Genomic DNA, 14141 nt, shown 5'->3' on the forward strand with positions numbered 1-14141 from the left:
TTCCACAGAGTTCACAGTAAGCCGCATAAGCACATCTGCCCAACATCTTGTGCACATGCTGAAGCATCAAGGCTTTTTTTGTCGCTTCTCAACTGACGATGTCCCGTTGTCCTGCTTAGACAACAGGACTTTCACCTTTATAAAAATGCTCCAAATATATAATGGTTTTTGAGCCAGTCCCCATCTTTGCACTAATATGAAATCCACAGAATTCTTTAGGAACTGTTCCTCTTCTCTATGAACATTAGTTCATCACATGTCCTGTCTCATTTGTCCTTGGCTTGAAATCCAACTCTCTTTACTATCCCTGACACCCACACTTTCCTGGATTCATGTGTGATTGACTTGTAGACTTTTTTTAGTTTTGCGCCATATCTTTACGTTAAGTTCTTTAAAAGGTTCGCTGTTTTACATCCTTATATGTAATTTACTGATTCTAGGCTGTGAGACTTTTTCTAAAACCTCGAAAAGCATCTTTTAGATGAATTATTAGATCAGAAAGAAGTCAAAAATATAAAACATGTGGTTCTACAGTACATACCTTCCCAACACAATACTATGTATTTCTGGATTAACAGTAGTACTACTAGTAGTATTATAACATCATATAATGTATCTCAAAGTCATTTAAATGTAGATATGTTCATTTTATATTGTAGAAAAGGTTGAAAACACGAAATAAATCTAAAAGAGGGGAATGGTTTCTACAGTATTTCCGTGTCTTTACTTTGTCACTATATGAAGTTTGCTCTGTTGTCATGGAGACAGCAAAAGTAAAAAGTTGAAAGTTCTGTGAAAAGCTACCACATAAAATAATGTTTTCTGTTTCCTTTTTTCTCAAACCATACAGCTTATCCACAAACACCGATGTGGATAAATGTTGTGTTTTGGGTTCTTCTTCTATTTTTCTCATTGTTTATATGTTAAATATACTGTCTGTGGAACTGTGCACAATAAACAATACTGACATTTAGAAAAAAGATGTATCTGTGCCGGACTCAGCTTGCAAGAGACGCACTTTACTTCGTTGTGTTTCTATTTCTTACTTTTGCTGTTATGATCAGTCAGCAGGGTTATGTGGATGTTGAGTAGTAGAAAATACAAACTTATACTAGGGAGGGATGGATCTACATTTCCTGGAACATTTTCACATCAAAGGCGCGAGCTGGCACTAAAGAAAACCCTGTGGACAGACAATAGAGATCAAAACCACAGCATCAAATGCTCACCTACAGCAGAAGACGTTTCAAAGTGGCAGAAAGCTGATGCAAATAACTCTCAAAGCCTCCTTAAAGGTCAAATGCTTGACGGGTTTTTTTCTTGGTTTTGAAATGGAATCTGTAGTAAAGCACAAACTTGTCTGTAACGTTATCCCATTTTTATCATCTCTCCCAACTTTGCCGGCCACTTTCCACAAACAAAACTGGCCGTGCACGGGGAAAGCACGCTGACAGATTCGGGGTTTTTTGTGTTGTGAATAAAAACCCCAAATAGTGTTTGGAGAAGAAATTTCTACTTGCAGAAATTTTCTGTAGCGAAGGTAAAAGCACAAGACATGTTAAATGATAATAAATTCATTTACCATAATTTGACACACGAGTCCAAATACTTGCTCGGAAAATCAGGCAACATGCATCGATCTGTTTAAATATATTTTTAACATAAAAAGATTTTCAAAACATACATTACTTACACACATAAACCAGATTAGCCTCTGGCTACAAAGTTTGTACAAAGGACAAAAACAAATTCCCCTCATATATCACAAGCTGGCTTTAAGGCTTTGATTTGTTGTTGATTGCCCATACTTTCTCAAAAGTATTAGATATTAGTGTGTGTGTTATGACACCTGAAACATTTAACATTGACAGAAAGTGATGTACCCCATCCATTTGTTTTTTGGGTGAAGTGAACCTTTAGTACAATAGCAAAGACTGAGGCAACAATACAAAAAAAAAAGTATAAAGTCCACCAGGAAAACTTGTAGATAAGTGTTAGCAGGGTCGAAGCACCATGGTGTAATTTGGTCCCAGTAACCCCATTAAATGTGCACGTACAGTACACGGAGTCACTGTGGTGGGAAAGGAGAGAGAAGAGGTTCTGTTCTGTCTCTTCGAGTAATAAAACTCAAAGTTGCAGGACTTGTGACATCAGCCCAAGGTAAGTAAAGTGTTCTGGTTGGAACCTAGTACACTTACCGTGAAATGATTTTGATGTTTTAAACAGTAATTCCAAATACACCACACTGAGTTAAGTAGGTCACCTAAAGTGAATGTTGTACTGTACATGTGGTCACAGTTTTTCTAGTTGTGTAAACTAAACTGTTAGTGTATTAAAGTTAAGCAGGATACAATTCATACAAAGTACAATTCACGCTTCAGATTATTATTATTATAGTAGTTAAGGTTAGTTGATGTGAACTACTTTCCTGCCAGGTGGTGAATAATACACAAAAATCCCTCATTTAATTACATTTTGTATGAGTTAGACAGTAATTCAAACTCTAGAACTGTAAAATAGATTAATATAGTGGGTTTTGTATGTCGGGTGCCCTTCCTGACGCAACCCTCCCCAATTTCTACCTCTCACCCATTTCTACCAGACTTGGCCCAGCACTGCTCAGCTGGGGTTGGGAATGAGCTGTTTAAGGGTTCGGTGTCTTGCCCAGAGACACTTTGACCGGGGATTGAACCACTGACCCTGTGGTCGACTGCCTTACCACCTGAGCTACCGCCGCCCCCAAACAGACGCAGTAACCATAAGGTTTTTTTCTTCTCTGACATGTCCGGTTACATAAAATGTGGTCAGTAAGTACATGGATTGAAATACTGTGCAGCTTTAGTGGTACTTGTACTTTACTGAAGTATTTCCATTGTACATTACTTTACCCTACAACAATTATTCGGAACCACTGTCCTTTTATCTCGCTACATTTATTTAACAGTTTTAGTTACTAGTTACTTTGCAGATGCACAATTATAATACATACAATCAACTGGTAGTACAAAAAACTGTTGTTGTGTTTTTTTTGGTTGCTCCCCAAATCACAGGGTTACAAATGTGTGACTCTTGTTATTTAGTTTTCCCTCTTCATAGTTTGGTGAACAAATGTGAGAAAGACTGCTGCTGATAACGTTCATGTTTTCAACAGCATCAAATTAAATCCTGTTTAAAGTACGTTGTTGTTCTATTGGAATATTTTTGCACTGTAGATACATGTTAGTTCATGTAGTTACGCATGAGTAAAAAGGGTTAAAGTAAAAATAGATGTTTTTCTTATATCATGAAAAACCCAATAGTATAATGTGTTGCACTCCGTGATTGAGTGAACTGTATATAACATGGAACAATAAAACTGTAATGGATTAAAGGTTTTAAAGTGAAAGACTTGAGTCTACGAGGATCTGAGACCAGCTCCAACCAGAGAAAAATACACCCAGCTGCCTGTTGTCCTTTTTACATCTTCCAATAATAAACCAGGAGCTTTGTTTGAAATCCTCCTTACAGAAACCCCGAAAGCTTGTGGAGAAACTGAGTCTTTGAATGTAGAAATCCTCAAAATGTATGTAATCTAGTAAAGACGATCATAGGACTGGATCTACATCCAGAAGGGACAAATATCACACAGCCTACTTTGTATTTCTGAGAAATGTAATACTTTTATGTAATATTATTTCAGCAGATCATCCATTGAATAGTGTTCATACTGAAAACCATAATCCTTTACTTATTTATGATGTGATGAGAAATGAAAGCGTGAAAGCTAAAACAGTGATGACAAAGCATCATACAGAAATAATTAATTTGCCCTTTTTCCGGATCGTGACACTGCTTAAGTTTGAACCCAAAATGCTGAGCTATATAGCAAACGCATTTTCTCTTTTCATAAGTTTTCATAAGCAGATGTGTATGTTGGGGTCTGGAGGTGGTCGGTCAATCATACCGCGTTCCCTCCGACAGGTGGCGCTGCGGATTTAAGCTACGCGGTTCACAGCTGAAAGACAGAAACAATCCCGGCAAGCGGAGAGATGACGAGACACGGGGCAACTATCCCAGAAGAATCAGGACCGAATGATTTAGGGATGCGTTACCTGTATTCTATAGATAAAGAAGCAACGCGAAGATGCTAGAATTTTACTGATTCATTACCTAAAGAGACGGCAAAACGTTTTTACTAGTGCAGGTTCCAGCAGACACGTGGCTTTGTGTTTATTTTTTGTTTTCATTTCATAATACATGTATGTTGTTGTGTTTTTTTTCTAATGATATAACTATCACAAACTACGCTTGGTTCATGTTGGACCGTGCGCTGACCCCGTGCAATGACCTGCTTAAATCCGCCTTACGTGTGATTGACAGTAGCGATGAGGGTGCAGCTGTGGCGCGGTCTGACCTCCCACCGGAGGAGTGGCATGGACTGAAGGATGGGGGGGGGGGAAGAGAGAGAGAGAGGCGGCTGCTTGCTGAGCGCACCCGCCACGCGATGCCGCATACAAACTTCACCGAGCATTGGAAGTAGGTTTCTTTTCCTTCTCGTTGCCGCCGCCGCCGCCGCAGCAGCGTTGACGACAGGAGCGGAACACGCCGAGACAAATTAGCAGGTAAGTCCTCTTTACAACTTGGCCCCGTAAACCTGTGTCGTGAGGCGCGTTTTCACTGGAAACCACCTTGTTCGTACAGCGGCCTCAACCTGCTCTACGCTGCGTTGAATTTGTTTGAAGTGACGTCGCCCGCGTGCTTGCGACTGTCGCTGCAACGCTGAAGGACTTTAACAAAAGCATTTAAGCGCCGAGTTGTGCGTAAACGCGCAGCTGGAGTCCGTGTTGTTTTGCTCAGTCAGCTCTTCGGACCATTGATGGAGTTTTAGCGGAGAAACTCTTCTGTTTACATTCGGAGCCTTGGAGCTAAACCAGCTGCATCACATTATAAGGTTTAGATGGGGCGTTTTATGATATTGGTCATAGGAGTAATTCGTTCTTGCAGTGATGCAAAAAAAGTGATGGGATGACATAATGCTTGGCTTTCATATATCATCAGTCATTTCTTTTTGGATCAACAGCAGGTGCACAATAACTCGTGCTATGAAGATTTTGTGGTGTCACTATGTAATTTGGCAAAGCTTGAGCTTCATTGATGCCACCTGGAGCAGAGAAACGACGTCTCCTTGTGTTTGGCAGGTCAAGGATCAGAAGCCGCTCCAGTGATTCGCTCTGCCGGGGCACATTCAGAAAAAGGGATTTGTCCGAGACAACCTGAGGAGATGAGTGGCAGCAAGAAGTAAGTGACTTCGACCAGCATTAAAGCAGCACTTTCTACTTGACTTTAAATAAATACATTGACTGTGACACAACACAACACAATGACCTGAAATCAGCAGCAGGGTTCAGGTGCACTTCAGTAAAAAAAAAGCTCCAACATGCTCTGACAGGTTGAGAAAAAAAAAAAAAAAAAAAAGTGAAATATGTGAGTCACCTATGGTAGAGGTGGGTTAAGTGACTTTGCGCCACTTCAGGTTCACTCGAAAAGTAAATGATTATAGACACCTCAGCATGAGCGGCATTATTTAGAAAGTAAGCAAACTACAGAGAACTGGACATTAAAAAACTCCTTAAAGGTCAAATAGATCGAACACGTTAAAGTGTAAGCGTCAAGGCGTGAACAGCTATGCAATTACTTTGCGAGCAACTTTATCCCTGGAGGAAAAAATGGAACTGTAGTACAGTGACCCTGAACACACAACTTTTGTTTCTTTAGTGCTTTGTGCCACTTTGTGTCACTTAGAACCATGAAAACCATGACATTTGTATACAAATAGATCCCTGCAACCAAATTTTTACACAGAGACTCTTATGTTGGAGGCGATCGGGACCTAAAACATTACAATTTACTGGATTCCATTAAAGGTTTCGCCAGAGTAAAGTCAGTTTTAAAAGACTAATTATTCGAGGGTCCTCAATTCCAGTTTAACCCTGTTTTTTTGGCGTCATTTGTTTGAAGTAAGTAATAATGACTTTAAGCCAAAAGTGTGTGTATTTTTATTGTGGTGAAACCTTTTAGAGAGTCATGGAAATCTGATATCCTGTGACATTTTGCCTTTATTGCGTTAGAGATTTTGACTTGGGAAATTTGATTGCAACAGGATGCTTGATGCATAACCTGGACACACGGAATCTCGTCTTGTCGATATTGTATACGGTGACATGGTCCGGGTGCTTTCAGGCTGTCTGATCTTTCCGTAGTTTGGAGACAGTTGCGTCAGCATGGGCACAGCGAAACAGCGAGTGCAAGCTTCGTGCAGACCACTGTGGGCCTACAAGGACGGAGATGTTGATAAGTTATCTGTGCAGTGACACACTGTGCCCAATAAACAGTTATGAGTGCACGAGTGACAGCCTTTCAAGTTTGAATTGCTTTTGCATATTGTAAAAATCACGGGCCATTTTTCACCCCCCCTCCCCTTAAATAGGAGATGGTTCAGCTCAAGGGTTTTGTTTTTTTTTCTCCTGATAAGTAGTTTTGTTCTTCTATTCGTCTCATTGCTTGTAGTTGGACAACAGCCATTAGAAGTCACTCTCAGGTCCTTTATGTGCAGCTGTAACACAGTTTAGAATAACAACTGTTTAAAAAATCCCACTATAAAGGAAGTTTAAGATCAAGCTCCATGACATGTCATAAATGATTACAATAGGCAAGTGAATGATGATGTTCCGGAAGACAGTTGATAATGAAAAAGTGTCCTTTCAGAACATCACAGAATGATGGAACACTTTTACGTCTGACATGCAGAGAACGTGGTTGGACAAGCACCTTTTCTTAAAAAAATAAAAAAATAGTAACTAAATTCTCAGTGCATTTGTTTTCCACTGATGTGATTGATAACAGGCTGGTGCTCGGTTCCCCACTTCCATTAACTAGATGTGACCGAGCTCCTAACAAAAGCAAATTAATCCCAGTGGATGAGTCTCCGACAGAACTACAGCTTCAGCTGGGAATAACGCATTGTATTAAAAGCTGATATCAGCAGTGTTCAAAGGCAAGATTTTGCACCTCTAGAGTTTTTAGTTCTACTGTTTAACTTTGTGACGGGGCGTTGGAGCCATTTGCACACAGATCATTTCAATACATTTCTAACATACAGCAGCTGATCTGTCATTATGCTATTTCACAATGTTACATTACTAAACAGTATCGCTTAAAAAAACATCGAATGTTTTTCTCTTGTTTGCATGTAAACATGAATAATGTGCAGGTGAAAGGAAATTCATATGTCGGTCTGTGATAAAACTCTTCTGATTAGGATTCTAGGACATGTAGAAAATATAACGTCTAAACATTTTTCTTCCTTCTCTGCTGTATAAGGTCGTCCTGTGCTTTTCTGATAACGCGCTGCGTTGTGTCTGTACACTGATCTGAGGAGCAGACATGTAGGCTGTCAGCTGAGTGGAGTTTGGCCTGCTATGTCCATGATTGTTCCATAGGTGGCAATGGAAGTAGTGGGAAAGCTCTTACTAGTGGGGAAACCAGCAAAGTCCAAAGATAAAACTTTTTTTTTTTTTTTTTTTTTTACTGCGGCTGAGTCATGGTGTTATTTGTAAAACTGTTTGCAGCTTTGCCCGAGGCAAACAATGCTGCACATCACAGCTTCGGCTTGACGAAGCGCTTTCATCAAAGATTGAATTGTCGGCTATATCAGGTTTTTAATTAATATTAATCGGAGCAACTGTGAAAAAGTGCAACTATAACCCACCAATGTAAAGGTGCTATTATCCTTTAAATATTAAAGACTGGATCCATTTGTATAGACTGTTTAGTTTCAGAGGGGGGGGGGGAAACAAATGGTGTCGTTATTTTCGGAGAATAACAAAAATGGAAAAAAGCAGCCTGCGAAGTTACCTTTTTTATTTTAGGACGGCTGTACTTTGTGACATCAATAGCTAACGCAGGAAGTGTTTCAGGGTTTCAAAGTGTTTATTTTCAGCTCCACGTGCGTTGATTGAGATGCTGTTTATCTACCCGCAGTGCTGATAATGCTGCTCCAAACCAGCAGCCAGTGTTAAAACAGGGCCGAGCGCAAATGACACCGATCATTGTGCAGTGGTAGAACTGGATGTAGATATTTCTTTTTTTTTAAAAAAAAAAGAATTGATCCGAAAACACACTTGTAAACTAAATCTATTAGGCCGTGGGATTTGTACTCCATACAGCACGATGCAGAGAACAGAGAGCATGTCCTACTCCCTCTCTTTGTGCTGAAATGCCTGAGTTCGACATCCCAGCCAGCTGGAAGAACATTGTTCTGTAGCTGACCTTTGACCCCTTAACCGCTTGTGTCCAGGATATCTTTCCATGACAGATTGGCCTCGAGTGAACAAAGCGTCTGAAATGAAATTACACCAAATCTATACACCAATTATCCACAACACCAAGTTCAGTAGGTGGATTTAACCTTGCTGATTTAATGTTGTGGCTGATCAGCCTGTCTTCAGTTCATGGCATAGACAGAAATGTTTGTGGCCATACGAATGTCCAGTCAACTCACTTTGCCCACTTTCTTCCCCTGCTGATATTAAAATCTAAAGGGTGTGTTATTTGTTACATTCGAGTTCGTGAACGAGTGGGTGGCTGTAAATCCGTCTGTATTAAACGAGATTAATTGTTACACTTAGACGATAAATTAATGTTCGAAATTTTGAGCGAGTTTGTTCCCTTTTTTTTGGAGCACTCACTCCTGCTGAAACACAACGTTACCCCCCAGCAAAGAAAGCGGGCCATCAGTGACATTTTAGCTTCAGAGCCAGAGCCTCAAACATTTTAAAATGGTATTTCACGTTGCTGTTGGGAAACAAACCAACCTGTGTGTGTGTGTGTGTGTGTGTGTGTGTGCTGTCACTTAGGCAAAGCTGGCGTAATCCTGTAAGGGTGGATGAGTAGACAGACATGTGATGCCCCACTTGTTTCTTAGGTAGAGGGTGGTGACGAAGGGGGGCTTGGCGGGCATTACTGACCAGATGGAGAGGCTTTGTAGTGTGTGTGTGTGTGTGTGTGTGTGTGTAGGCGTGTGACTGATTATACACAAGACTGACACGTTTTGAATTGGTTTTTTTTCAATAATAGAACTCAACCCCATGATTCAGTGTGTGTGTGTGTGTGTGTGTGTGATTGATGGAGTGGAGACCGACCCAGGTATCGTCAGTCAGTTGGGTGTTTTTTTTTTTTTGCGCATAACCTGCACGACTTACTGCGCCGATCAGTCAATTAGCAGACTTCCTGTCCTCTCCCTCATCCCCCTACACCAGATTAAATCCAAAACCAAAACAGCGTTGCCATCGACTGCGCACTTTACTGCCGTCCAGGGCGACCCGCTCGTTCTCACACTCGGTGGTGGTTTTCCTATCAGATCTGAGGTACAAAGAGTTTCTTTAATGGGTGGAGATGAGCGCCACCAGCAGCACCAGGCTGAGCCCCAGTCCCAACTTACTGCAGGTGAACGAGCCAAAGTGCTATGGCTCCACGCTGTCGCTGGAGGAAAAGTGTGAGCAGTCTTTCTTCCTTTTTTACTACTACAGGATGGAGGATGAGGCGGTGCTGGACCGGGGTGCGTCCTTTCTTAAGCACAAATGTGACGAGGAAGAGGTAGAGGGTAAGTTCACCTGCTTCGACACCTTCATTGCTGTGCATGTGTTTTGAACAAGTGTTTTTCTCACTTTCTTTGTCGTGCAGACCGAAATGCACAAGAACCACAAGATAGTTGAGTTAGTTATAAATGAAGAGAAAAGTTTAAAACTCTGAGTGAAGCAGGAAGGGAGTCATTTAGTCTTTGGAAGGCAGCCAAATTTATCAGGCTTCCTGCGCGTAGCAAGCTGCCACGTGAAGGATGTCGAACTCTGGAGCACGTGATCCTGTGTTTACCTCACTGTTCCCCTCAAAGAGCTATAGCACAACAAAGACGGGATCCAAAACGGTCCTTTTGTGAGGAAATCTGAACTGATTTAAAGACCATCAGCAAGTGCACAGGAACGCGTGTCTTCTAATCAACGGGTTTTTCCTCACAATAAGCTGTCGATTTAGTTTTTATCAAGCAAATTGAATTAGCATGTAGATTTACAAAATAAAAGCCTTTTTAAATTTCCTCCCCTCTCAATAATGCACTAAAAGAACCTTTTCCACGTTTTATTTTATTTTGTGTGTCTCTCCCAGTGTTGTCGAGCCCCCAACTCTTTTCTTAACGATTTACTGTAGCTTTTCCTCGCTACCATTCTAATCTATACTGTATTTTTCTTCTTTTGGACCAAGTTGCCATAGTGTCACTTAACTGTTATTTTATTCAGTGGTCGTTTTTTTTTTTTTTTCCTTTTTTTTTTTTCCCAACCTTTAACCTCTCGTTGCTGCTCGTAATGCTTGTTGTTGCATAGAAACAAGGTTTACATGGTGATGACATAAACCCTTACCAAACATCAACAGGTTTCTTAGATCTGGTCTAGCGGAGTAAAAGGGGTTTGGCACAAAGCCAGTCTTGACATCCAAGAACCCTATGGTTGGGTTTTTTTTGTTTTTTTTTTTGGTGGATGTGCTCAATGGTTCCAGCACCAGCTTTCAGTTGTTCACTTTCTTTATTATTATTATGTTTCATTCGTTTTTCATCTTTGGCTAAAGATTTTCGAATGCGTTGCTTCATCTCTGTACGACTTGAACCTTTTTAGATTCTTGGAACGACAGTTAATTCATCACAGTGGATATCAAAGGTCTTGTTAATGCACGGATTTCAATTCGGATCAAATTTTATTGTCATTTAGCAACAAAGAGTTATTGTACTATGTGGTAAATAAACTCTTTAAGCTTCCAAAGTATCTTCATTAGTAGGAAACAATGGCTGTATACTGTATGTACTGAACCGAAAAATCACAGAAATCCACTCAACCTCGACTTCTCTCACTTGCTCAGTGCGTCTCGTGTTTAGTTTTTCCCCAGCCGCCTGTAGCAATAATGGTATTTGTAATAAAACAGAATTGAAATAATCCTTTTCGCTAACTTAGTTGTATGACATTAACCTGACAGAGTGAATGTTTGAATATGTGCAGCACTGTTGTTTTGGAGGTCATCCTTTTGTCGGGCATCACCTCTGGCTGAACCCTGCTTCAATCTCTTCCTGACTTCCTGTGCGTAACCAGCGTCTCAGCTGTTGTCTGCATGTGTCTTTGTCTGCTGGCTGAATCTCCCCTGAGCTCAGCGTGTTTCCTGCTGCCCCCCTCAGAGGCGACAGCCTGACAAAGACTGACCCACTGATTAAAAAGAACAAATGGAAATGAGGTAGTCTTGCCCCGATGGCCAAATTATCTTTGTCCGACACTGATTAGTTCTCCACGCCGGCACTGCGTGCTGCCTGCGTCGGTGTCATTGCTCAAGACGGCCACTGCGTTATGCCACGAGTGTTTTTTTTTATTTTTTATTATTATTATGTGAGCCAACTAATGGTGTGAGGTCAAACCAAATGAAATGATTAGATTGGCTCTCAGGCCACAAGAGCTGATATAGGTATAGATATAGTGTCTGATCTAAAAATATATTTTTCAGTTTGTGCAGCATTGGCAAGCTGTTAGTGCTGTTGGCCATGTTTCCACCCTCCCTACTGGTCCGGGCCTGTCCCAGTGGTGCGGTTACTGGGGAAACTGGGGGTGGCGTTGCCTCTCTTCAGAAATCTAGTGAGCTAAACAAACCTCCCAGTAAACACAAGGATTTCATTTCATTCGGTGTGTGTGTGCTTACGGGCAGCTCCAAAAGAAGTTCTTCTACCCCGAAAAGAGAAGAGGAAGTCTTTCACAAAGCTGCTCTGGCAACGTGCAAATCTTCCTTTCCAGCTCCCTGACTGGACTGTTTTTATTTATTTATTTTTTTTATTTCTTCTCCTCCATCAATCTCCTTTATTCTCTCACCTCCTTTCTTGTTGCCGTTCAGCCTGCGCAAACGTCTTCACGCTCTGCTTTATTGGTCATCTATCAGTCCCAATGGCACTGGGGTCTTTATTTCCTCCAGTCCTCAGTCCATGTCACTGTCCAGCCATCTGCTTAAGCGTCTTGTTTTAATGCCCACTTGCTCTGTGGCAAATCTGATTGCTTCTTTGGTCGACTCGAATGTTTCTATGTAAACCAGTGTAAAGGTAAAAGATGAAGTAGGACTTGGCATTTGTGTGTGAAGCTGGCACAGAACTCGTTGCAATGCCACTATAAAGACGGCAGCAATTCCGTTACAGGGTTGTTGCATCAAAACAGATTTGCTGATTTGATTTCAGTTTATTTGTATTTTTTTTTTATTTTTTTTCCCTTTTGCCTTATGTGGTGAGTTCAGAGTCTCCACAGTTGGCACAGTTTTTACGCCGGGCTTGGCCCAGTGCTGCACAGCTGGGGATGAGAAAAAGGCTGTTGGGGGTTCAGTTTCTTGCCCAGAGACACTTTGACACATAGCCGGGACCAGGGATCGAATCACTGACCCTGTGGTTGGTGGACGACTCCCTCACCAATTGCCCCCTGCTGATTTGATTTCATTAAGGTCTAAATATTAATGTTTCATGTATGAAATGGGCTATAAGAATGTACATATGAATAGATCTAACATTAAAAGTCATAATGTTTGAGTGAGCTGTTTCCACACAGAGGAAACAAAGGTGCTGCTCACAGCTGGGAGAAATAAAGCTATTTCAAATGTTGGCGCAACACATTATGTTACATTAAGTTACTATATCTGTATATTAAGTATTAAGTATTTTCTTTTTCTATGTTTTTAAACTCAAATAAGCAACAAATTGAAAAGTCTCAACCATCACATGTTGAGTAGATTTTTAAAATTTTACTTATATATTTTTTTTATTGCCAATGATGCCAGCAGGGCTCCAGCTGTGTGCGCTTGATCTCGTTTTTACGTTATCCCGTAAAACACGGGAGAGCTGCCATCTTTGTTTGTGGGGGATGTGGGTTCTGTCTACACGTGTTTCCTCCTTCTTCTCTTTTTTTTTTTTCCACCCTCTGTCATTTGTTGAGACTGATGGACCAAAAAAAAACAAAAAACGCCAACAACAACAACAAAGAACTCTGGTACGAGGGAATAATGAACGCTGTTGTGCTTTAAGAGAGATCATTGTACTGTGGGCTTCAGCCACTTCCTAGTTGGGCCATATGCAGTTCTTGGCTCAGCATTACCCGACCTGCTATAACAGGCGATGTTTGACATTGATTGCATAGAGATTTTAGTTTCAGGGCTTGATATTAAAATATAACACCCACACGTTAGATCAATTACCCGTAGACTATAGTGTTTTTTTTTTTTTTTTCATTAAATCAAATTTGCTGTGGAAGCATTACTGCACCATGCTTCTTGTTCTGTCCAAGTATTTGTTTAGACAGTGGACCACAACCTCTGTGACCCTGCTTTGCTACGCTGTCACCAATCCGTTGTGGGGCATGTGAGAATGTTCAGCACTGTAGTTGTGTTTTGTAACTAGTTATGCTCCTAAATTTCCACTTCCTCAAAGGGCTTTTCACAGTGAAACTCAGGTGCAGCACTTGCATCCTATCAATTAGGCTGTTTAGTGTCAGAATTGATCTGCCATTTTGCTTCTTGCAGGTCACCATACCATTTACATTGGCGTCCATGTGCCAAAGAGTTATCGGCGTCGGAGACGCCACCGTCGGAGAACCGGCCACAAGGACAGAAAGGAGAAGTTGACAGAGAACACGTCTGACAAGTCGGACACAGAAAACAACGAGGACGCCAACAACAGCATCCTGAAACCTCTCAGTAAGTTCCGACGGACTCCAAGTCAAGTCCGATTAGTGCTCATGTCTGTCTTTGCTAAAGGCTGCTCTCTTTTCAGGCAAAAAAAGCCTGTGTGACACTCAGTGACCCCAGCAAAGTTGCTGAGTCCACTAAGTGGCCAGAAATAGCTGTGCATGTCCTGCTGACGGACGAGTCTGTTTTGACAGAGCAGAGTGAATTTTCATTGGACTAGTTGCACTAGTGCTGATATAAGTGTCTTGGGTTCAGTGCGTAAGTGCGTTTCTTCCCGTGCTTTTGTCCGTGGTTGTGGTGTGTCCCGCTTCGTGCGCGCGGGCGTGTTGACATCTACAGTACACGTGTTTAGTCCTGTGGTT

The 14141-nt window shown here is 41.3% G+C and overlaps 1 protein-coding gene across 7 annotated transcripts in view; it reads left to right on the forward strand.

Moving 5' to 3' along the window:
* The first annotated feature begins 4443 nt into the window (after nucleotides 1-4443).
* The window catches only part of slc4a4a (solute carrier family 4 member 4a), a 39839-nt gene continuing 30141 nt past the window's right edge, over nucleotides 4444-14141 (forward strand). For 3 of the 7 annotated variants that reach the window (XM_067520876.1, XM_067520878.1, XM_067520879.1), the window contains exons 1-4: nucleotides 4444-4601; nucleotides 5178-5277; nucleotides 9567-9640; nucleotides 13615-13788. In XM_067520876.1, coding sequence (XP_067376977.1) covers nucleotides 5261-5277; nucleotides 9567-9640; nucleotides 13615-13788 — 265 coding nt within the window. In that variant the 5' untranslated portion in view covers nucleotides 4444-4601; nucleotides 5178-5260. Of the gene's footprint in view, nucleotides 4602-4790; nucleotides 5063-5177; nucleotides 5278-9417; nucleotides 9641-13614; nucleotides 13789-14141 lie in introns of those variants that run through there. The other 4 variants (XM_067520881.1, XM_067520877.1, XM_067520880.1 and 1 more) reach the window with 4 other exon arrangements.

Source organism: Channa argus, chromosome 11, assembly GCF_033026475.1.
Source record: "Channa argus isolate prfri chromosome 11, Channa argus male v1.0, whole genome shotgun sequence".
Lineage (NCBI taxonomy): Eukaryota > Metazoa > Chordata > Actinopteri > Anabantiformes > Channidae > Channa > Channa argus.